The following is a 25,191-nucleotide window of genomic DNA, read 5'->3' as shown; positions in this document are numbered from 1 at the left end:
TGCAGTCGGATCGCCAGGAAGAAGACGCCTTGACGTTCCGCAGGCAATCACGGGAAGAAGATGTACGTGGACGAGCAGTCACGGATCGCTCTCCAATAACCTAATGTTAGGCAATTTTTTGTCAGTGGTTTTGCTGCTGCTTTGAAGCCAAATAATTTTGATGGCAAGAATTTCATGATATGGTGTGCCAAGATGGTATTGTGGTTGACTGAGATGAACTGCTTTCACGCTGCACAGGGGAAGCCTGAACAGTTTACTCCTGATGGGCAGAAAAAGTTCTTGGCTGCCGATAACCTGTTTCGAGGCGCCGTAATTAGTGCACTTCATCCCAAGTATGAGAAAAACTACATATCTTGCACATCAGACAAAGAGTTATGGGATGCTCTTGAGGCAAAGTTTAGGGTTTCTGATGCTGGCAGTGAGTTGTACCTTATGGAGCAGCTGTATGACTACAAAATGGTTAAAAACCGTTCTGTGGTCGAACAGGCTCCTGAGATACAGGCGCTAACGAAGGAACTAGAACATTTCCCATGTTTATTGCCCGACAAGTTTGTGGCCGGCGGTATAATCGCTAAGCTGCCACCTTCTTGGAGGGATTTTACTACTTCTCTAAAACACAAGAGACAAGAGTTTAGCGTGGCTGAGCTTATTGGATCTCTTGATGTTGAGGAGAGGGCGAGAGCAAAAGACAATCGTGAAAAATGAGTTGAGTCTTCCTCCGCCAATATGGTGCAGAAGAAAAACTCATTTGCATCTCGTAATAAAAAGAAGAAGAACATGCAAGAGAACAACAATGCAAAGCCTAAGCAAACTGCACAGTTTAAGAAGAAAAACAACAAGAAAGGTGGAGGTTGCTTTGTTTGCGGGAGTGATGAGCATTGGGCAAGCGCGTGCCCAGACCGTAAATATAAGTAAGAAAAGAAATCAGCAAACATGGTCATTAGCGAGACTGGAGGAGAAACATCTAGGTATGGTAATTCTTTACCCTTTGTTCTTTCAGTTTTTCTTTCACCTAAGTGGTGGATGGACAGCGGTGCTAATATTCATGTGTGTGCTGATGTTTCTTTGTTTATTTCCTATCAGGCCGGCAGGAGTGGAGCCTTGCTGATGGGAAACGGTTCGCATGCGCGTGTTCTTGGTGCTGGTACGGTCGTTCTGAAGTTTACTTCGGGAAAGACGGTGCTATTAAAGAACGTGCAGCATGTCCCCTCCATCAAAAAAAACATTGTTAGCGCTTCTCAGATGTGTCGCGATGGCTTTAAAATTGTGCTTGAGTCCAATAAATGTGTTGTGTCGAGACATGGAACATTTGTTGGAAAAAGTTATGATTGCGGAGGCTTGTTCCGCTTATCTTTGCTTGATGATGTGTGTAATAAAGTGGTGAACAATGTTAATGTTTCGGATGAGTCGAATATATGGCATTCACGACTTTGTCACATTAATTTTGGTTGTCTCACGCGGCTTGCAAATCTGAATTTGATCCCGAAATTTAACTTAGTCAAAGATTTTAAGTGTCAGGTGTGTGTGTGCAATCAAAACAACCGCGCAAGCCTCACAAGGCTGCTGAGGCGAGGAACTTGGTACCATTAGAACTCAATCATTCTAATTTATGCGAAATGAATGACGAATTGACTAAAGGTAGTAAACGATACTTCATGACATTTATAGACGATTGCACTAGATTTTGCTACGTGTATTTGCTAAAAACAAAAGATGAAGCGTTGCATTATTTTAAGGTCTATAAAGCTGAGGTAGAAAATTAACTTGAGAAGAAAATCAAGCGTTTGCGGTCCGATCGCGGGGGAGAATATTTCTCAAATGAATTTTCTAGAGTTTTGCGCGGTGCATGGAATTATTCATGAGAGGACGCCACAATACTCACCACAGTCCAATGGGATTGTAGAGAGAAAGAACCGCACTCTAACTGATTTGGTTAATGCCATGTTGGAGACTGCGAGACTATCTAAGGAATGGTAGGGTGAGGCTATATTGACAGCATGTCATGTCCTGAATAGAGTGCCCACAAAAAACAAAGAAATCACACCATTCGAGGAATGGGAGAAGAAGAGATTAAATCTCTTACCTGTGAACTTGGGTTGTTTGACAAAGGTGAATATGCCAATAAACAAAAAGCGAAAGCTTGGACCAAAGACTGTTGATGGTGTCTTTCTTGGTTATGCTATTCACAGCGTGGGTTATAGATTTTTAATTATAAACTCTAGTGTTCCTGAGATGACTGTTGATACAATCATGAAATCTAGAGACGCTATATTTTTAAGAATGAGTTTTCCATGAAAAATGCACCTAGCACAACTGATCATGAATTTATAATTCCCTATGAGCATAAAAATTTTATTCTGATAGAACAAATTGAGGAACCCTATGTGCAAAATCCTGAGGAGGATGACACTATAGTCACCAGAAAAAACAAGAGACAGAGAACTGTAAAGTCTTTTGGTGATGACTATATTGTGTACCTTGTGGATGACACACCAACTACCATTGAAGAGGGATATTCCTCTCCTGATGCTGACTTATGGAAGGAAGCAGTACGGAGTGAGATGGATTCTGTTATGTCTAATGGAATTTGAGAAATTGTTGATTGTCCCTATGGGTGCAAGCCTATAGGGTGCAAATGGGTGTTCAAGAAAAAACTTAGGGCTGATGGTACTATCAAGAGGTGTAAGGCAAGGCTTGTGGCCAAGGGTTATACCCAAAAGGAAGGTGATGATTTCTTTGATACTTATTCACCGGTTGCCCGATTGACCACAATTCGAGTTTTGCTTTCTCTGGCAGCCTCGTATGGTCTCATCGTTCAACAAATGGACGTTAAGACAGCTTTCCTAAACGGAGAGTTGGAGGAGGAGATCTATATGGATCAACCTGATGGGTTTGTAGCAAATGGTCAAGAAGACAAGGTGTGTAAATTATTAAAGTCATTATTCGGCCTAAAACAAGCTCTTAGGCAATGACATGAGAAGTTCGACAGAACTTTAACATCTGCTGGCTTTGTTGTGAATGAAGCTGACAAATGTGTATACTATCGGTATGGTGGGGGTGGAGGAGTTATTTTATGCTTATATGTTGATGACATACTGATCTTTGGATCTAGCCTCAAAGCGATCGAGGAGGTGAAGGAATTTCTATCTAAAAATTTTGAGATGAAAGATTTGGGAGAGACTGATATTATTCTTAATATCAAGCTTCTAAGAGAAGGTGATGGTGGGATAACTCTGTTACAAACCCACTATTCAGTGCTGAGTCGCTTTGGGTTCAGCGACTGTGCACCTGCTCCTACACCTTATGACCCTAGCATGCTATTGAGAAAAAAATCGAAGAACCGCAAGGGATCAGTTGAGATATTCCCAGATCATTGGTTCGCTCATGTATCTTGCTAGTGCAACAAGGCCTGACATCTCATTTGCTGTATGCAAGCTGAGCCGGTTTGTGTCAAACCCAGGAGATGATCACTGGCGAGCTCTTGAGAGAGTGATGCGCTACCTAAAAAGGACCATGAGCTATGGTATTTGTTATACCGGACATCCGAAAGTGCTGGAAGGCTATTGTGGTGCCAACTGGATTTCTGATGCTGATGAGTTTTATGCCACGAGTGGATATGTGTTTTCGCTTGGAGGTGGTGTTGTTTCCTGGAATTTAGGCAATTTCATTATTAGTTTAATCCAGAAAAATAACATCAGCAGGTTTGTGATGACTTATATGTGCATGTGTATATTTCTTATGAACACTACAGCATGCAGAGATGATTTACTGGTAAATACAGTAAAAACACAAAGTACAGAAAATCACAGAGATTAGACTGTACCCAGCGGAGGGTCCCATACCGAGGGCATCGGAGGCTCCATTCGCACTAGTCAATATAGTGCGTTGCTCGAAGTCGCGGACCACAGTCGATGCAGGAAGATGTTCGCAGTGTCGTCCCACGAACGGATTACCAGGAAGAAGATGCCTTGACGTTCCACAAGCAATCACGGGAAGAAGATGTACGTGGACGAGCAGTCGCGGATCACTCTCCAAAAACCTAATCGTCGTTCACCCCGTGCAGAGATCTCAGGCAAACGAGGGTTTCAGAAGCACCTGCTCTCCCGCTATTCCGTGCACGGCCCCTTGCAGGGTTCTCAGGCGGACGAGGGTTTTGGAGGCACCTGCTCTCCCGCTATTCCGTGCGCGCAGAGTTACAGGACGGGAAAGCCAGGAAACTGCTGATCTGTGGTTCTCTCGGGAGTGGTTGCGGTCTACGGGTCCAGACTGATGGGACTTTGGATATATGGCTGTGATAGGGGAAGAAGACAAAGACAGCGGAGAATCCTAGGAGACGGGAAGCGGAAAGGACGGTAATTGACGCAGTCAATTCGCCTCCACCATCAAAGAGCGAAACTCCCGTGATAATGTGGATTTAAGTAACAAAAGACTGGCCACGCCCGCGCGCCTCGCCATGGCCCGGCCGGCGGCACGTCTTTATCCTTTTCTCAGCTTCTCAATTTAGATGAATAATTTTCAACCATATAAGCTGAGTCAGCGTTCAGTCAAAATCCTATACGGTATTAAGGTATACAACACTTAATGTTACGTACCATAGAATTTTATTTGATTTATTAAATATTATATGGGCCAAACCTATATATATATATATATAGAGAGAGAGAGAGAGAGAGAGAATTATTTATTTGGCATCGAAACAAATCAGTGTTTCGTATTTGGCACTAACAATTTTGAACTTTTCTATTTGGCATGAAGTTAAAATTTTCTTTCTTAACTGGCACTACCGTCCATTTTCAATGCTTATCTGTTAGTTGACTGTTAGTTTTTTCTCCCTTTATCCAATGTACCCCTCTGTTTACGTAAGACTGAAATTTAACAAAAACCGAGCCCCAGAATCTCAGATCCGGGCCACTGTATGAGGCTGCCCGCGAGTTTGACCAGGACGTGCTCGTCTCCGTCGACACCGCCGCGGATATGGTGTACTTCGCCCTCGAGTTTGACCAGGACGTGCTCGTCTCCACGAGGCCCACGACGCAGTCCATCGCCGGCCTCCACGGCGTGTCCGAGTTCACCACCACGCAGCAGCCCTGACTCTCCTACCACCACGAGATGCGAGCAGGCCACCCCGCGGGAGGCCGCCCTCGGCCTTGCTCGACGAGCCGCCCGTGCTGGGGCCAGCGTCGGCGCGCTCCGAGGCGTGCTCATGTAGACCATGCTCACCTTCGCGCGGCCATGGCGGAGCGGAGCTCCGGGCGCACGCGCTCACCACCACGCACGCGCTCGCCGTTGATGGGGCCATCGTTTTCTTCTCCACGTTGCCGTACAAGCCTGAGCAATCATGGAACACGAAGGGCTTTGGCAAAGCTGCTGTCGCTTTGCATCTGGTACGTACATGCTAATATCGGAAACAGATAGGAGCCTAGCAGCCATCCAGCCAACCGGAGCCTACAGTGAGTGAGAAAGAGACTTTTTAGTGGTTAGCATCATATCATTCCCGGCCGTAGGGATATTTACTTAACTCCCTGGCTTCCATTACATCACGCATCTTATCATCACATACATGCTCTCATGTCTCATCTGCATAACTAATTAGCAGCTGCTAGCTTAGCTAGTTGGTGACATGTACGTAGTATATGCAATCAGCAGCAGCTAGCAATGGCGAGCGTGTGATATGAGGATGACGTGTGGATTGGATTACTAATCTTGTGTGTTCAATTCGTTCCTGTGATGCAGGGCTGAAGCGCACTGGCAAGAGCTGCCGGCTCCGGTGGCTCAACTACCTCCGCCCCGACCTCCGGCGCGGCAGCATCACACCGCAGGAGCAGCTGCTCATCCTGGAGCTGCACTCGCGCTGGGGCAACCGCTGGTCCAAGATCGCGCAGCACCTCCCGGGGCGCATCGACAACGAGATCAAGAACTACTGGCGCACGCGAGTGCAGAAGCACGCCAAGCAGCTCAAGTGCGACGTCAACAGCCAGCAGTTCAAGGACGTCATGCGCTACCTCTGGATGCCCCGCCTCGTCGAGTGCATCCAGGCCGCCGCCGGCAACGCCTCCGGGGCTCCGCAGCAGCAGCAGCATGGCGCCGCCGCGGACACGCCGCTCTCGTCGTCGTGGCAGCACGGCGGCGCCGATGACGGGCTCTACGCGTCGCGCGGATGAGCTGCCCACGGACGCCTGCAGCTGGCCTCCCGCAGACTACTACCCAGCCGCCGTCGGTGATCACCAGCTACTGAACAACCCCGCCGTCTGCCAGGAGCTGTCGAGCACCACGGCCGGGTCGTCCTCCCCGTCCTCGGATTCCGGCGCGGGGGCACAGCCCTGCTGGCTTGCGCCGGTCGGTGGCGCGGAGTGGTTCACCACCGCCTGCGACGCCTCCAGCGCCGCCGCCGTCCTGGCCGGGCAGCAGCAGCAGCAATCGTCGTGCCTGCTCGGGGAGACGACGACGTGGGCGTCGTCCGAGCTCCCCGAGCTAGGCGTCGCGGACTTCGAGATTGGCAGCTTCGACGTGGAGAGCATCTGGAGCATGGACGACAACTTGTGGTTCACGCAGGCGTAGGGCGTGTGAATCCAAGGCAAGCCACCACGCACGCGCGCGGCGACATGGAAATCCAATGGCATCATATCGGCGGTGGATCGGACACCCGCGTCGATCGGACACGTCGGGGAAGACTACGTCGACGCCGTGGGCGTAGAGGAGCTCCTCCATCTCCACCCTCATGCACTCGGCTTCCCTGTAGTGGCGATCAGCCACGCCGCCCATGCAGCCGCCGCCATCCCCGAGGCCACGACAAGCGGCGAGCTGCGACGCGCGCAGGGCAGCACTGAACACGCGGCAAAGCGAGCTACGAGCCGGCGCCCGGGGATGGCGGCAAGGGCGATGGCACGGGGCTACGCAAGAGCTCCGGCAATAACGTCCATACAAAAAATACTTGAACTTCCCTATTTGGCACTGTGGATTTCTACTGCAAAATAAAGGTATTTATGTCTTTTTACCGGTCACTTGACACCGTTACTGTCCTAGATGGACGGCAGTGCCATTTACGAAAGGAAATTTTAAGTTGATGCCAGATAAGAAAGTTCAAATTTTCGAATGCCAAATACGAAACACTGATTTGTTTCAGTGCCAAATAAATAATTCCCCCATATATATATACACACACGAGTAAACCAAGAAACAGAGGATATGTAAAATGTTAACACAACGACAAGAGTACATGTGTATAAGTAGCTAGAAAGCGTCATACAGTATCACACCAAACACGGTGCACTCGCGAGGAAGAAGAAACAAGAGGAGGGTGCGGAGGCCTGCACAAGATGGATCGAACATGAACATGCACGAACGACGCGCTCGTGTTCTCGATCTCGAGCTCAGAGCATCTTGTAGTTGACGACGGCGAGGATGACGGCCCATGCGACGGCGGGCTTGGCGAGGTCGCCAGCGACAGGGTTCACGGCGCCGAACCCGCGCGCGCACTCCACGGCGGCCGCGGCCATGGCGGCGCAGCAGGCGAGTCCGGCCCGCGGCGCGGCGTGGCGGCCCAGCACGAGCGGCGCCCACGCGAGCGCGGCGCCCAGCTGCGCGGCGTAGGGGAGCAGCGTGGCGGCCGGGCGAGCGTGCACCCCGCCCTCCGCCCACGCCATCCACGCCGCCAGCGCCAGCACCGCCTCAGACGTCACCGACCCCGCCCGCACCACCGCCACCGTCGATGCCGTGGCGGCCTTGGGTGACGGCGACGACTGCGGCGAGGAGTGGTGGCTCGCGGCGAAGAAGGACAGCGCCATCAGCGCCGCGGAGAGGGACACCGCGGCGGCGAGCGAGCGGAGCCCGCGCCTGCTGGTGCTGGCGCGGCCGCCGCCCGGCTTCTTGTTGGGACCCGAGACCGTCGCCGCGCTGCCGCCGCCGTCGTCCCTGCTGGCACTGGCAGCGACGCGCTGGGTCATGCCTTCGTGCGCGGCGGCCGCCATGGCTGATACGATACCGGTGGGAGTGGTGAGGTTGCTTGGTGGCGCGATGATCGAGTCGAAGTCGATCTCTCAGACGGGAGAGGCCGCCCGGAGGATCGTCGCAAGACGCGCTCTAAATACGTGCGAGGCTTGCTCGCGTGTGGACACGTGTGGTGGGAAGGTGACACGTGTCGTAGGGGTGCGTTTAAACTATGGAGCTTCCATGCCAGGTGACTGGGCTCTGGAGTCTGGAGTGCGAGGGAGCTTCTGGAGTTGGAGGTGACTAGGACCGACGGAGACGGCTGCTCTCCTCCTGCTCCGAGCCACCCACAGCCAATTGGAGGCTCTCAAGGGAACCGTATCCACTGTGTTTCACAAGGAGATATTACAAGTCTAATATTCTGAGGCTGCTTTACATCATGGCGATCTCATGTAGTCATGTAGGTGCACAGAGTTGCAGAAATAACTTTTGGACACCCGATGGTTTACAAGGTACACTTTCGATAGAAAGTTGGATAGGAATAAGCTCTTGCAATGGAAACATAATGAAAATAGTCCCTAACAAACAAAAAAGGCAGGGTATGTACTGTATCGTTGTACCCTTTTTCCAATAGTAAAATCCAAAGCAATTGAGAAGTACATTGAGATATTCCAGCTTGGGTAAACATGCACTTCTTGCTGGTACCCCAACCATGTTTACTGAACAAACCCAATATGTAGCAGGTATCAGATTCAAGCATTCCTTTGTTTCAGGTTGACGGCATTACAACAGTGCTTCAAGGTCCATCTCAACGAACGTGCAGGGTTCCGGAATGCCAAATTTCCTTAGCACCTGCAAGGAACGCAGAGTATGACTAGCACTCAAGGAATAGTGCTGTTACATTTGGCAAAACAAATCAGAACGTGTATCCATGTTATGATTTTATTATTCTCAGATAATATCACTTGTGTTCCTAAGTTCTTATTTCTGCCAGTACCATCTCTTACTCTTAGTATAAATCAATTATGGAATTGGAGTAGCTCATAACTCAAGCATATAAGATTGTGCTACGAAACAAAAAGAAATATATAATATGGTGCTAACTTTATTCATTTCATCCTCAGAAATCTTCATTCATATGGCAGCTAAACTACTGGTACTTAAGCAGCACAGGTTATAACTGCATTCAAAAGCGAGGCAGTGTAAGTACCCCAGCATGGACAATTCCTAAGTAGCCAACTTGCTTGCCAGCACTTGTAACAATTTTACATTGTCTTTTCGGGAAGAACTCGGGTTCCTGAAGAAATGAAATCAGTATATAAATGTTGACAACAGCAAAATACAAGACAATTTATGAAGTTACGCTTACATCTGTAGGTACATAGTAATTCTCGCCAAAGTTGACATGTGGAGCTCTGACAACTTTGACAATACTATCCACCAATCCCATAATTTCCTGGACAATTTAATCAAGTTAGCATAGGCCTACATAGAAGCTATGTAAATACATGCCTATACAGATGTTTTTTCCTTAAGCGTATACCTCAAATCCAGAAACCTTATTGCAGTACAAAGCTGCAAGCCTGCGATTATTAGAGGCACCAACATCACGTGACGAGTCCAGCATCACAACATCACCAACTTCAAAAATCTACAATGGTAAATATTTGAAAGATCAAAATCATGGGAACATTTCCGTCTAGAAGGAAGATCGTAACCATGGCAACAGTAACTGTTTGGGCATATCCAATACTAGAAGCTGTATTAAAGCTCTTCCATTTAAAATTGATTATGTATTGATAAATTAAAGTCAACATGGGTAAAAATGAAGGACTAGATAGTTACTTTCTCCAATCCCAAAATCCATTAGAACATTAACACATGGTCTCCAATGACACTTTGACAGGTAATATTCTAAATAACATGTAGTTCCAAATAGAAAGAGCTATATATTATGAAAAGTACTTTTTATAACTAATCTAGCAACATAAAACGTATGTTACCAATCTACTTGATTTTTTAGATATTCATTGTCTATGTTTAAATGGTTTTATCAAGAAATCCTAAATGGGCTTATACTATGGTTGAAATGTAGTATTTGACGGAGAGTATTATCATGCAATCACAATTAAGTTGGAAGGGAAAATGACACTACTGACAGCAAGAGAAATTTGAAGTTTTTTTTTCTGGTTTCTTCTTAAGTTAGTTGGCATTTTATGTGTGACAACATTCCATAGACAGTATCCTTATCACTTATATAGCAAATATAAATATTGCTTCTTTTCAAAAAAGTACCTTTATAGGTCTTGGATGGTCTATATTATGTTTCAGTGTTTTCAACAAACACGACATCAGACTAGTTCTAACAACCTGCAAGGTAACAAGGAAAAAATGATTATAACAAACCAACAAGATTAACAAGTAAAAGAATGATTATAGCAAATGAATGACATTGTAGAACAATATTTATTTCCTTCGGAATCAAATATATAGAGAAAACATGAGTTGTCAGTAGGTGGCATTCGGTCAGATCAAATCAATGGGTTCGGTTCATCGGTTCTCCACAAATTTCAGGTATCAGAAACTGGGTACTGATTGGTTCCTAAAAATTATCAAGATGTTTTCCCAAAAAAAAAATCAGGATGAAGCAAATTTGGTAGTTTGGTTCGGTCTCGGCCATGACTGCACTAACCAAGCTAGCAACACACACATCGAAAAAGAAATCACAGAATCACCTATGTAATATAATGGTAGATTTTGTAAGTGAACACAAATGAGCATGATGAAACACAGATCAACAAAGGAGAGCATAAATCATCTGCGTCAGCTAGGTTTGACATCGGGTGGCTGCCTCGGCCAGCGGCAGCTAGACATGATCACTGGCTTGGTCCTCGGGGACTGGGGAGGAGGGAGGTCGCCAACCATTGCTGCAGCTCAGAGGGCAACCTCATCTCCCTGGTCAGCCACCTATCAACAGCTCTACATATGTGAGAGAAGGCGCAGGCCACAGGCAGGAGAAGGCGGACCTGCTGAGGCACTACCAAGTGGTCAAGTCAGGAGGAGGCATAGCCGTGCAGGCGCCTTTGACTCATCGCTATGTGCCACGATGCTAGAGAGGACAGGTGGAGTGTTGTTGGTGACCAAGAGGAAGTGGACCAATTGGGGGCAGGTGGTGAGGAATAAGAGTGGGATATCTCTTAGGTGGCGTTTGGATGGAGCCTGGGTTAGGGAATAGGAAATAAGATGGGTTGAGAAGAGAAGGAAACAGATAGGGATACTAGAACCTGTACCCATAGTCAGCACCTTCTCGTCCTTTCGTCTGCAATCTTCTCTCTGCTAGCCTCAGCCAACTCCGATCTCACACAGCAGACCACGCAAGTGAGCAGCAAGGTCCCGCCGGGCTAGCCTCGGTCGGCAGCACGAGGCGACGCTGGCTCCAGCGGCCTACGCGGTGGAGCGATGCGGGCTCTGGCGGCCTGCGCGGCAAAGCAACGCGCATCCTCGGTCGGCAGCACGAGGCGACGTTGGCTCCGGCGGCCTACGTGGTGAAGCGACGCAGGCTCCGGCGGCCTGCGCGGCAAAGCGACGTGCAGCCTCAGTCATAACCCGGCCATAACCCACCCCCTCCATTGGGTTTGGAGGTTAGGGAAAAGACCATCATTTCCCTATCCCTATCCTTTCTCATTTCCCATTCCAAAAATCCAAACAATGGATAGGATATTTCCCTCCCCTCATTTCCCTATCCCACCCCACATTTCCCAGTATCCAAGCGGCACCTTATATAGAGAGAGGGTTGGGAAGGGTTATTGGGTTAGACCGAATGTATTACTCAGCTTCTATGTGCAGTGCTGTTGTTTTTTTTCGGGTTCTTCAGTTACCGGGTTAAGACCGAATAAACCGGGGACTTAATTCATTTAGTTAGCTCTTGAGGCCAAACTAGAGACCAAAAAAATCAGTTTCTGTCATTTCGGATTCGGTCTGGGTTAGTTCGATTCTGTTTCTCCGGTTTGCTGGTGTAGAACATGCAGAACTAAAATGAAAGATGAGGCTGAGAAGTCAGATAAGGAGGAACAGTCATCAAAAGTTAAATGATAGGATTACAAGAATGTACGGCTAATTACACCTAGAAGTCATAGAATAACAGAAAATGCAGAATCATGATACACCAGCAAGATGCATCAGTAAATAAACGCAGCAAAGATAATTATGCTACAATTAGTTTATGAATTAACTTTTTTTTTGTTTTGCAAGAAAGGCATCAATCAACCAAAATTTTGCACTATTCTTTGCACTACAGTCAATTGAGAGCACATAGGAGAGCTGACTGATGGCTGCACCCAGCACCGGGGTGGGTGACGATAAAATTGGGGAAAAATTACCTCGAATTCAGAAGTGCGAGGGTTTGCGATAATGACTGCTTTACTTTTATCATCTGCTCTGTTTAACATGTCAAAGTTTTCTTCATGTGAAGACAAGATAAATGTAAGCACCTCCATATAACCAGCTCTTGCAACCTGGATATAAAGGATTTTTCAGTAACGATCAACTGATGAACAGATAAAAACAAGAAAAAAAACACAAAGACATCAGATATCAGCAAGATGCCACAAAGACGTATCGAATGCCTAAAGTACCTCGGCACGAATTTTATCTGAGAACCTGTTTAATGGTTGCCTTCCTCCTATTGTCATACACTTCGGCTTTGATTTTGGCACATTGTTGAATCCATAAGCTATAGCAACGTCCTTTGTAGAAGCCAAACAGAAATTAAAACCAGTTAACAATGACAGCAAACAAATACCTACAAAACAGTTCAAACAGCTAGATAATAGCAGATATACCTCCGACAAATCACGAGCATGCAGAATATCACTTCTTGTTGGAGGAACAGACACTGAAATGCGAGGCTCCCCCTTCAATGAGTGACTTTCAGCTTGCAGTTGCATTTTATTCAAAAGAGAGACAACCTGCAGTTTCAGATGCACAGTTAGTCAGTTATTAAACCAGATTGAAAACATCCTTGCTAAAACTTTCAGGAACTTGCAGGTACCTGTTTCTCGTCCTGGGAGATGCCAATAGGCCCAATAATGTCAGATAATGAAACATCCATTTTGTAACATGAAAGATCAGGGTAAACTGTTTTCCTGCCATCATGATGTACCACTTCAACAGGTTCCACTTCAAATTTAGTCTCACAATACTCAGAGAACATGGTAACCTAGAAATATAAGTAACAAGCGCATCAATACAATAAATTTAAACTTCTTAAAATAGAGGACATGTTCCCATCCAAAATACAGCATAACATCACCCACCATTGTATTCAGCACTATATTTGCTTTGGTAAGGTCAGTAGCTGTACATTCAATAAAGACATTCCTTGTTGCAAGGGTGATAGCTGAATGTGCCCCATTGATGATAGGAGGTAATGATAATACAGTCCTACAAAGTATTGCAATGTCAGCTGTGCAGCGACACCAGTATTAATAGTTTCTATATCATAGACGTTAAAGAAAGCATGGCACTCATGACGGAACATGGGCCACTTTATCAGTAAAATGAATATATTTAAGAGAACAGCTTTTCCTTGAAAAATGAACAATGTTTTTTGAAGTTTAACTAGATAGACAAATTTCCAGAGAGCTGTGCCAACAGAATCTTTCGATTTAATTATCGTTGTCCTCTCTAGTAACTATTAGTCTTTTTTCTAAAAGAACATAGGCCTTGAAAGAAAGAGGTCAACGAATGAAATGATAAGAGCATGTCATTGTTTTACCTGTTGCTATCATAGATAACTGGGTACACTGGAGAATTCTCAATTATATGCAAGAACTTCTTCAGTTTCATGTCTGACTGCCACAAAGCAAGAGATGTCAGTAATAAAAATATACAAGGCACAGAGCACCTAAAAGAATAGTATTAAGATCTAGAACCTATGATATTAAGCGTAAAACTTGAAAAGTTAACAGTTTCCATCCGGATACATGGTCCAATTTAGTGCACAATGACACAACAAACACTCTGATGTAGCTACTTACTTTATAGAATTCCATCAGTTTATCAGCTCTGAAGCTTTTCTCCTGAATCATACAAAAGTTAGAACAGTGAGTCCAAAAGTGTTGCCTTCTCAGCAACTTACTAAAAATTGTAATGACGATCAGAAATATAACATAAAAATCATCTGATTGAACTAAATCAATTACTTTTACCTGCTTTAATGGGACAAAGTTGATTTCATGTGGTTGTAGAGCCTAGGGAGAGAAAAAAATCAAATGTCAGATATAAAGGATGAGAGAAACCACCAGTGGTATTTATATAGCCACATGTCAGCAATGGTTAAATCTTTGGTTACCAACGAAAAATGTTATATTTAAGAGGCTTGTCCATATATGCATGGTACGAAATATAACATAGTCAACCAATTCCTAAGAAATCTATCTTCTCCGCCAAAAATATTGACCAACATAAATAAACTATTCAGCTGTAAGCTAGTTATAAAGCCACAAATCTTAAGTTAAAACTGTTTAAGGTTCCTCGATGCTAGAAGCTAAATAATAGTTCTTTTATAATAGTCGGTTTGGATATTCAGACTGCACTATACACCAATGGTTATTACTTTTCCTAGTCAAAAGGTTATTAAATTAACAATTTCTTATCACTTTTATGGGAAAAACTAGTTAATACTTTCATGTATACATGCTGTCATGCATTCTGAACAAATATAAACTCGAAAGGCATAGGGAGTAGTGCTTAAACTTCCTCCAAATTGTCTTCTCGGTAAGCTGGCCAAGATGAGTTTTCTATTATCCATACAAAAAGGGGTTGAAACCGACTTTTGATTAAAATTCGAGGAAAATACACGTTTTTGGCTAGTGGAACTAAAACTCCGATTTTTATGGCCATAAAAGCTTCCTGAAGCCCCCACTGTAGACAAATTATGTGGGGCACTATCTCACTGATCCACTCCCCGATGAGCAATCTGCCCCCAACAAGGCAGCAAAATAAGGACTTCGTAGATGAAGCAAGACTCCAATCTCATAAACTAAATGACGACAACTGGCTTATGTTCCTAAACTGGATCCAGTCACTTCCCTAACTCTCTTCCCTGTCCTCCCCTGAGAGGAGCTTGTTTAGTTCCCTTCTCCATTTGTTCTCGCTTTAGCTTCGTCCTTTTGTTCAGTATATTTGTGCCTCTGTTATTTTAATGAAATTTGCAGTAGGAGCCTCCCCTGCTGTATTTCATTTCAAAAAAAAGGCAGCAAAACAAAATAAGATCTGATTGATTTAGGCTTTTGAGAGACCTTATGACCATAAGGTATCATCTTAACTGTGACTGGTGAAAAAAGGATGGATCTTTTCTGCAACTAAGATCATAGAACACATTACAGTCCACGATTTACTCTAAAATTCCCCCAAAAAGGCAACACACTTGGTGAAGTTATGACTATAGACAAACTCAAATTTCGCAAAGATAAGATTCAAAACCAGTGGAAGGGAGCTTCTACACATCAATGGAGAGAGAATAAAATCAACCAAACATGCACCAACATGTCCTTGCATTTATCTTTTCATACTATGGTATAAAAGTAACTGCAGTTCGTTCCCTTGATAGTGCAAGGCCGCAAGCACATATCATGAGACATAATCATTTGCCCCATCAAAAGGGGGAAATTGGATGCACAAAAAAAACATGGAACACATAAACATAGGAACAGTGTGCAAGTCCATGACAGAGATTGCCATGAACGCAGGGTGAATAAGATAATACCCAAGATTGAGCTACAAAATTAGCTCATTGCAGCACTGTGATAATTTTACCTCATATGAGAAGGGTCCTTGCAGAGTGTCCAGATCATGGGTGCCAATAGCAACGAGAGTTCTCTTCCTGTTATCCATCATGTAGTAGTATGAGTTAATTAATCATTGTATTGAGTACAATCTTGATATCAATGCAATGAAAAGAAAAAGGCAATAAGACAAGCTATACCGGCAGATATTTTGGTGGTGCTTGTCTTGAAGATCAATGAAGCTGTTGTATCTTGCTTCATCAAAAGTTACCCCTCTTAGGACAGCACAAACTACGTATGGTCTAATTTTTGAAGTCTGGAAAAAAAAAAGCAAATCAAGGCTTACATTGGAAGAAAATAAGAACATAAACAATACCATTCTGGAGAATACGATCAGCATTAATCCGTTAATACATAGATTCTAGAATTAGTAATAACAGGCTAATATCAAAATGAACATGTTATTGTCTTGACATTTTAGCGCCAGCTTCAAGCTATAATCGTTTTCAGGACAATAATAAAACATTACAACGAGCATGCACCAAAAAAATATATACATATTTGATGGCATGGAAAATGCAAGTAGGGTATTGCTTCTTTTTTCCCTTAAGAATGGCAGTTTCACACATCATTTCTCCATTACTCCTGAGACATAACATTCCATATCCGAATATCCAAAAAGAATCAACTAGTTCAAGAGCATTGCCAGGTTATAACATACACCAAACAGTGCTTCTGTACAATTTTCTCTACAGCCTACCCATAATGCACTACTTAGAAATGGAAAACTGAAGAAATCTAGTTTTTTCTTCTAGGATATTATTTGAAATGCACTGCGAGTCCAAAGAACATGAACCCACCTCTGGTTTAACATGCATCTGAATAATTGAACCACGAGGGATAGATGAAACTTGGAATACAGGGCTTGCTTCAGTCCCCGTGAAAACACGAAGAGCTCTTGCTAATCCTTCAAGACATAGCAAATCATATCTGCATACGTAGGCAATGAGCATTAAACACATCAAGCATGAGATCTCAACGTGTTCTTTGAAACTAAGAGCTCATCCACCAACACAAGGTATCGGTTCAGGAATTGAAAGATCAGTGAAGAATGAGGTGACTGGTAGCAAGCCAGACAAGAGACTCTCTGTGTAGATGGAAAATCAATCCATGCAAACTGGCATGCTGAATGCAATGTGCTTTACTGGAGTTCAACTATTTTAAGTCCAAATTCAACTCAACTTTATACTATGTGCAGGTCCTTATACAACATTAAGCTTATTGGACTAGATTTCAAACTCAAGGAAATAACGAATCAGCAGAAACAGAGCAAAATAAAATTTGGTTCATATTTAGCTCAATACATAAACTTCCCACTTACTAAAATCCCCATGAACCAAACAACTTGAACTAAAAGACTAACAGTGCAGCAAAAATTAGCTACCAAATAGATACCTCATGATGTTTGCTTACAGCCAAACACGGCAAAAACAGCTTTCGCACCTGTTTTATATGACTTGCTTTTGTGCATTTATGTAAAATTGTGTAGCCTATTTGATGCTTACATTCAAATACACCATTCACGGAAGAGCCGTAGGTAACAGGGAGGGCATGAACCACAATGGAACTATACCTATGTATCACTATACAGACTAGAGCAACCAATAATATTCAAAAGGTAAAATTTAAATCATCACAGGAGGATAGTATTGCCTGACACTAGAGTAATGTAGCTTCTCTGCTACAGATTCTTAGCTGATATTTTTAGGTTTCTCAAATTGCATTACACATGTTCAACTGGTACACAAGAATGGTGTAATTGGCCCATATTTCTGTTCGGTTACCATAATCCTGGATGCACAGTACACCATCGATTCAATTGCGAAAAACAAAATCCACTGACCTGTTGGCGGCGACCTCTATCTTGTAGATGACCTCGTCATCGCCGTCCACCAAGCCGTCGTCCTCGAGGTGCTTCTCCTTCCCGATAATAGCCTTCTCCGTCGTCTGCACACGCACACCCCAAAACCCTCAAAATTCAGACAACGCCACTGCCAGCACAGCGGACGGGAAATGGCGGAGAGATATGCTCACCACATCGTCGAGCTCGATGCCGAACTCGAAGCAGAGCGCCTCGAACTCCTCCTGCGCTGCAGCCAGTAGGATTGGTTACGAGCTGTCGCGGAGGGAAGAGCTGGGGTTTTGGGGGAGGAACTGAGCAAAGGACGTCGAACTTACTGTAGGTTCGACCCAGCGCGGCGAAGAGCCGGTCCCGGCCGACGCTCACCGTCGGCATCGCGGCTGCGGCGGAGGAGACGGTCTGGGAGGCGGCTGCGGCGGCAGGAGGAGGAAGGACCTAGCGGGGGTGAGTCCGGGCTCCGGCGCGGCGGCGGCGGCGGAGGCGTGGATGGATGCTGGTGCTGATGCCTTCGATGATGGGTCCAACAGGTAAAGGCCCAAACTTGACTTGGCATGCACGGCAGCGACGACTCCAAATGGATTGGGTCAGCAATGGATTTAGGCCCAGTGCTGTTGAGGTGCATTGCTCTTCACGAGATTTTTTTTTTCCCCCGAAAAATTGCCAAGTCAGCTATTCATTGCAATTCGTTTAAAAATGATCGAGAAGGTAATTTGACCAAAACTTACACAAAGACGAGATCAAATAGAATAAGCAAAGGGAGTAACGTTGAATTGAAGGGAATCATGATTCATATAAACATCAATATATATTTCTCCAAGAAGAAACAGCTTTCGCGTCATCCGCAGGAGACTTGGTTAGCGTTTTAGCTCCTTTGTTGCCTCCCTTTCTTCACTTCACCATCCAACTTGATATCGTTCGAGTACATCGGTGAAAGCCCTTTAGACCTCTGTAAACATTTGTGCTTAGAGCATTTCCAAGAGTTTTTCTGTTCATTTCCCTACAGCTAAAATTATGGTTTGTGTAATAAAAAAAACACCTCCAACAGTCCCCCTATTCAACATCCTATGTTTAGTGCTATCCTAAATTATCCTCTCTCTCTCTCTCTCTCTCATTTGAGATGTCATGTTGTCCACCCTATATATTATTAGCGATAGGGTAAATGTTGAAGAAGAGAAATATATATAGAGGATTCTTTGTTAGAATGTACTATATATATATATAAGGATTTACAAGAATTAAGTTTAGAAAAGACTCTTGGAGACGCCCTTAGTAAATCTTCAGTCTCATGTGACTTTACACACATCAGCATCGCTAGGCGCTCTTTTATCCACTAGTTTCTCCCTGGTTTCTCTCAGTTACATGCGATTCCACCATGGTTTTGATTTCTTTTAGCAACCAATTATTGAAAATTGTTAGAGAAATAAAAAAGTTGCTCTCTACTCATTTGGATCACTTTGAATAATTAAACCTCTGTCCAAGAAAGAATGCAATTCTAGGGTGCATTTTTTGTTATTGCGTCTAAAGTTTGATCAAATATATAGATAAAAGTATTAATGCTTACGGCACATAATAAGTATAATATGAAACGGTATCTCAATACAAATCTAATGATATTTATTTGATATTATAAATATTGATACATTCTTATGTATAGTTAGTTAAGCTTAAGTTACTTTAATATCGTATTGTGCTATAGTTATATTTTTTATGAACAGAGGAAGTAGCATGTAACTTTTCAAAAACGAGTTCCTACGAAATAGGATCAAGAAAGGTTTGCAAAAAAAACAAGGCGTGGTATAGAGAACTAGCACTTGCACCTTTTTTTTTGATGACGCAATGACACGTCACACCAGTGCCCAAAAGATTTACACTGCAAGTTCTAACAGGGGAAAAATAAAAACAAAAGAAAAAAAAAGAAATCCCGTCGGTGGGAAGTTGCTGCAACAAACGAAAATGGTATAGTGCATCTCTACCCCTATAATACACCACTTCAAATTATCCTACAGCTACCAAATAAATCCCACCTCTACAGTCATGACCTAAACTACGTCCACCCCATAAAACGCACACAAAAAAACATAATATTAAAAACGTACGCACCAAATTAACTCTCGCTCATTCTCTCTCCTTACTCAACCACATCCGACGGCCGATATTCTTTGGATCTCCCACCCCCGATCTCCCCACTTCACCGCTCCGCCCCACCCATGCGCGCAATCTCCGTCTTCCCTGTTATCCCCCAGCCCCAGCAAAACCTCGATCTTCCATGCCTTTGTCTGCCCACCCTGCGCCGCCGCTACCGAGGGCAGGGCGCAGTGCCTTCTCCTCCGCCGCCACCCGCTGGAGGAGCGTGATGCGTGGGTCCTCATCACGGCACACGTCGCGCAGGACCGGCATCCCCCTTCTTTGATCCATTGGCACAGATGCAAATCGCTAATCCACCATCCACCTGATCTCATCCATGTCCTGCCGCCGTCGTCGCCAACGACTATAGGTGACGATTGGTTCCCAGCCGGCTTCCTGTGTAGGAGTTCGGTCCCCGCAGAGGTTTTACGGGCGGTAGGTTTTGCACTGCTCAAGAGAGCAGATAGACAAGATTCAGGGGAAGGCCACGGGTGCTTGGTCTTGCTTGTGATGTGCTCGCTCTGGTTTTTCTATTAAATTGATTTTGCTTATAATTCTTCTGATGTTGCTTTTACTAATCCAGGTGCAACACTGCTGGGGATCAAGAAAAATTTTCGTGGCGGTGGCAACGCGCTGTACGATTGGCTCGGTGACGGCTCATCGCAGGGCTTCTGCTCGTGGTGTGGCGTGCTATGTGTCTGTGACAACATCACTTTGTCACGGCCATCGGCAGTCTGCCATGTGTTGTCTCAATGTAGTGATGGTGCATTATTTCCTCGTATTAATTTCAGATGCTGAGATTGGTGGTTGTTCATTGCTTGAAACTCTGTAAGTAGGTTTCAAAAATGGTTTAGTTCAGTTATTCGTTGGCTTGTTGATGCCAGGATCTCAGAATGAGAGAAGATAGTGTTGCTCTGAATAATTTCACCTACTCGACAATTATGACAGCAACAGTGGCCAGCATACCTCTCCAAATTCAAGCTCAGGTGATCAAGACAAACTACCGGTATACACCAATTGTTGGAACTGCACTTCTGGCATCTTACTCGAAGCTTTGCAGCACTGAAGAAGCTCTTTCTATATTCAAAATGATTGATCAGAAGGATGTTGTTGCATGGTCTACAATGTTGACTTGCTATGCCCAAGCTGGTGATTGTATGGTGCCACAAATGTATCATCAAGATCACTATGCATGGCTTGAAGCCAAATGAGTTTGCGGTTGTGGCCCAACGCCAGCGTCTCGACTGGTCAAGTGGTGACGCAAGGACGTCGCTTGTCTGGCCGCTGCCATGCTGAAGCGAGGCAACACCTCGAGCCTACTCGACAAGGTAATCTATCTTACCTGGACGACTGGATTGGAGGGAGTGTTCAGTGGTACAGTAGAGAGTGTGGGTTGCAAGCTATATCGAATCACTCAGCTGCTTATTGGGGATAAAAATATATGTATGTGACGCCAATCTTAACAAGTATGCTTTTATGTGATGAATAATATATTAGTGTTTTTGTATAGTATGACAGACAATGCCAATATATAGCTCACCGAAATGAAGCAGAAAGAAATAAATTATACTCTGTTTCTGGCTCTCCAAGATACAATATCGATTATCAAATTAACATATTACAGATAACATATTGATAGCAGATCATCCATTGGCCCCTTGTATGATTGTTATCGTATTACTCAAATTCAGGATGCTTTATCAACTCCTCTTGGAGCTCGTACTGTTTTTGGTGAGCTAAAAAAATCTGGTTGTCCATAATATTAGCCCCTGTTGGATTTGCTTGTTTATATGGATTTTTTACTTTGTTCGTGGCAGTGGATGGTGTCCTAATTCTTGCTTATCCCCTTGCTTCTTTTTCTCTAGGTTGTCATGCCATTAGATTCATGCACATAGTGGATAGTTGCTGATGCTATATTCTGTTTTGCAATGCAGATTCATGAAGGGTGTTAGGGATATTTAGCAGCGTCATTACTCATCAGCAGGTACGCTTGCTTTATTCATGTGAAGTCTAGAATAAAACTCGATAACAAATTTGATAAGATTAACTGGTTTTCTATGCTATTAACTTGATTTTATTCTAAACTTGATACCTGATATGGAGCGAGTGCACACAAGGCTGATACGGAGTGAGTGAGCATCTCGTCGGCTGATTATCGTCTTCGTGTAGCACATATATTTTTTGCATGTTTGATTTGATATCATAGACAGATTAGAAGTTTTTATATTTTGTATATATAGGTGATTTTGTATATAATGAATAACATTAATGTTTTTTACGTGTTGAAATTGTTTGAACTTTAACTAATTCAAATAGGAAATAAGTGATCTTTAGAGCATAATAGAATTGGTTAATCACAATTGACATTTTCAACAGTGCTAGACGGTCCTAAGTCCTAACATAGGAGGCACCTCACATTCTTCTCCGTAAGGTGCTCCCGCGTATATAGTTGTCGAGCAATACTAGACACGTGCGTGCCGCGTGCCTGCTGTCAGCGTCCCGATCGCCCTGATCGCCCGCGCTCACGCCCTTCGTGGAGGCGAGGAGGAAGCCGTGGTGCAAAAGTGTTTTCCGGATTGTATACATGCTTAAATACAATTATGTAAAAGTTAAAGTATGAAAAAAAACATTGGTTGTTTTCATGTGCATTCCTAAAATAAAACCGTGGCGTTAGCACGGGCATTATACTAGTGGTCGTAAGTTTTCAACTATATAAACACCACTCTGTTATACTGTATTACATTTTATGCCTTTTTTTTTTGAAAGATCGATATTATGATGAAATTTTAGTAGATTCTTTCATATGTGGTTGAACCTAACAATCTCCACACAAGCATTTCATGGCCTGCCAGAACACAATCTACCCCCACACTCCCCTCCTAAACCCACAGTCCCACACTAACTAAAATTAACTAACTTCCACCTCACAGGAGACAGGCCCACACTACAAATGATCCACTCTCCCGAGCTGGCCTCCCTCGCCCAGCCAGCCCAGCCCAGCAGGCAGCAGCAAGCCAAACCACTGCACTGAACCAGGCAGCCATGGCGCGCGCGCGCAACGCCGCCCTCCACCACCTCCTCCTCCTGGCAGCGGGCGCACTCCTGCTTCTCGCCGTGGTGTCTCAGGCCACCGTGTTGCGGCCGAGTGTTCCGGTTCCCGCCGCCCCGGAGGACCCGCGGTGCCGGGCGATGGCGCCGCGGCGCGGCGCGCTGGCGGTGTACCCGAGCGACATGGAGCAGCTGCAGTTCCTCCTGAACGCCAAGTTCGTGGAGGCGGAGTGGTTCCTGCACGCGGCGCTGGGCCGCGGCGTGGACTTCCTGGACCGCAACCTGTCCGGCGGCGGGCCTCGGCCGTCGGGGGCCAGGAAGGCGGACCTCGACTTCCGCACCACCGAGGTGGCTGCCGAGCTCGGGTACCAGGAGGTGGGCCACATCCGCGCCATCAGGGAGACCGTGGGCGGGTTCCCGCGCCCACCCATCGACCTCGCCCCCGACCGCTTCGCCATGGTCATGGACGACGCCATGGGCGTCCGCCTCGACCCGCCCTTCGACGCGTACGCGGGGCCCGTCAACTTCCTGCTCGCCTCCTATGTGTTCCCGCACGTCACCGCCGCCGCCGCCATGGGCATCGGCGGCAGCCTGATGGGGTACGCCTCCAAGCGCCTCCAGGCCAGCATCCTGGCGGTGGAGGCCGGGCAGGACGCGGTGATCCGGCTGCTGCTGTACCAGCGCGCCGACGAGCTCGTCCCGCCGTACCAGGGCCACACCGTCGCCGACTTCACGCGCCGGATCTCCGACTGGCGCAACCGGATGTCCGGGTGCGGCGACAAGGACGAAGGGGTCAAGGTGCTGGACCGGAAGCAGGGCGCGGAGCGGCGCACCATCAGCAACATCCTCGGCGCCGGCGAGGACTCGCTCGGGTTCCAGCGCACGCCCGCGGAGGTGCTCCGCATCCTCTACGGCTCGCGCAACGAGCAGATCCCCGGCGGGTTCCTCCCCAGGGGTGCCAACGGTACCATCGCCAGAGGCTTCTTCCAGCTCGCATAGATTCATCAAAAATACTATAACATCATATAGTGTTGCAAGCTGATAGTAGTTCCAGCAACTTATAAGTTCCAAGAACTGTGATTTATCTATGGTATGAAAAAAATCATAATTATTTTGAAACCATCTTGCTTGAGAAGTGTAAATTTGGAGCGGCCTTGTTGATGACTTGACACTGAACACATTGCCTAACTGGTGCCCGTTTCATATTGGGCCGAGCCCAGTGTGTGTCGGCCCAAGACTTTTGTTTGTATTCCCCCTCGGCCTTCGCTGTCTTCTCCTTCCTCCTCTCCTTCCTCTTCCGACACGCCGCCGCCCGCCGAGCACTATTTGCCGCGCGCGACGCTATCATGACATTTGGTACCAGTTTTTGGTTGCGAATCCCGGAGCCAGGAACTTTTATACTCCATCGCGGACTTGCAGGATTTGGTGAAATTCCGGAAAATTCTCTCCCAATTTCGTTACGCCGATCCCCGTGACTCCGCGTGGTTGGTTTGGCGAGGCGAGCAACCGGTGATAAGTGCCCCGGACACCTACGCCCGCGATGACTTCTCTTCTCCAAGTGCAGCGGATCAAGTGTTGGACATCCAGTCGCAGCCACGACGCGCGCGTTCCCGCGTCCGTGACCACCGGGCTGCTGCCTACTTCGTTGATTGCACGCACACGCACACCACTTCACCGACCACCGCCGTCGTCAACCACCTCACAACAACTGCGCTGGCTAGGCCACACACACGGCCATGCCAGCAAAACCCGGCGGCCAACCTCGCATCGCACCTCCTGCTTCAAGGACAGTGTCCCCGCCGACTCATCCACCAGGTGTTCGATGTGTGGCCTCAACCACTTCACTGCCACGCTGACCACGTCAGCAAGCAGTCCTACTGCAACGTCGGCTCAGTACACACAGCTAAGTTCCCACTGGACATGAACAGTGCTGCTCACTCGACCACGTGTAGCGCAGGTACATGGTCACCGTCACCCCTGCTCACTCGGTGGTGTTTTGCCGTGTCTTGCCACCGATGCGCATGATGCTCATAAGTTGCTTTGGCCACTAACTGGTAATTTGCATGGTTGACACGGGGCCATGGACACTACATGTGCCATTTGTGATCAAGGGAGATGGATTCTCAGGCCAATTCATTGGCCACTGCTGCGCACTTGAAGAAATCACTGCCAGTGATGCTTGTTATTTCCATAACAGGAAGTACTGGTACAGACATTGTGATGCTGCCGTGGTGAAGTGCAGTCCAAGGTTGCCTGGCCACCTCCTGTTCAAACATCTCAAGGTTCTGCACATACACAAGGTGGTGGACACACATGGTATGGTGGTTATTTACAAAAGTTTGGCAAGAAGTGATGGACCAGTCTTTGAATTTCAGAAATGTGGTG

At 45.9% G+C, this 25,191-nt stretch overlaps 3 protein-coding genes and 1 pseudogene across 3 annotated transcripts; 2 read left to right on the top strand and 2 right to left on the bottom strand.

The window, feature by feature from the left end:
• Positions 1 to 5,681: 5,681 nt before the first annotated feature.
• Positions 5,682 to 6,988, top strand: LOC136515435 (transcription factor MYB2-like; annotated as a pseudogene).
• A 144-nt stretch (positions 6,989 to 7,132) lies between these two features.
• LOC136517047 (translocator protein homolog) lies at positions 7,133 to 8,214 on the bottom strand. The gene has a single exon (XM_066510560.1). It carries the CDS (start codon positions 7,965 to 7,967, stop codon positions 7,371 to 7,373), a length of 597 nt encoding a protein of 198 aa, XP_066366657.1. The 5' UTR covers positions 7,968 to 8,214; the 3' UTR covers positions 7,133 to 7,370.
• Positions 8,215 to 8,399: 185 nt separating this feature from the next.
• On the bottom strand, positions 8,400 to 18,167 carry LOC136517046 (phenylalanine--tRNA ligase beta subunit, cytoplasmic-like). The gene is made up of 19 exons (XM_066510559.1): positions 17,952 to 18,167; positions 17,808 to 17,863; positions 17,617 to 17,720; positions 16,574 to 16,703; positions 15,914 to 16,029; positions 15,745 to 15,811; positions 14,136 to 14,177; positions 13,965 to 14,006; positions 13,703 to 13,779; positions 13,242 to 13,368; positions 12,977 to 13,144; positions 12,768 to 12,893; positions 12,561 to 12,671; positions 12,306 to 12,440; positions 10,222 to 10,296; positions 9,470 to 9,577; positions 9,296 to 9,382; positions 9,137 to 9,223; positions 8,400 to 8,778 (listed from the first exon to the last, which is right to left on the bottom strand). The coding sequence occupies exons 1-19, from the start codon at positions 18,007 to 18,009 to the stop codon at positions 8,710 to 8,712; spliced, it is 1,785 nt and encodes a 594-aa protein (XP_066366656.1). The 5' UTR covers positions 18,010 to 18,167; the 3' UTR covers positions 8,400 to 8,709.
• A 4,633-nt stretch (positions 18,168 to 22,800) lies between these two features.
• Positions 22,801 to 23,805, top strand: LOC136516518 (ferritin-like catalase Nec2). The gene has a single exon (XM_066509925.1). The coding sequence runs from the start codon at positions 22,801 to 22,803 to the stop codon at positions 23,803 to 23,805; it is 1,005 nt and encodes a 334-aa protein (XP_066366022.1).
• The last annotated feature ends 1,386 nt before the right edge of the window (positions 23,806 to 25,191 follow it).

The sequence above is a fragment of the Miscanthus floridulus genome, chromosome 17, assembly GCF_019320115.1.
Source record: "Miscanthus floridulus cultivar M001 chromosome 17, ASM1932011v1, whole genome shotgun sequence".
Taxonomy (NCBI): Eukaryota; Viridiplantae; Streptophyta; class Magnoliopsida; order Poales; family Poaceae; genus Miscanthus; species Miscanthus floridulus.
Note: the sequence above shows the minus strand (reverse complement) of the source record. Positions and strands in the feature narration are given on the sequence as shown.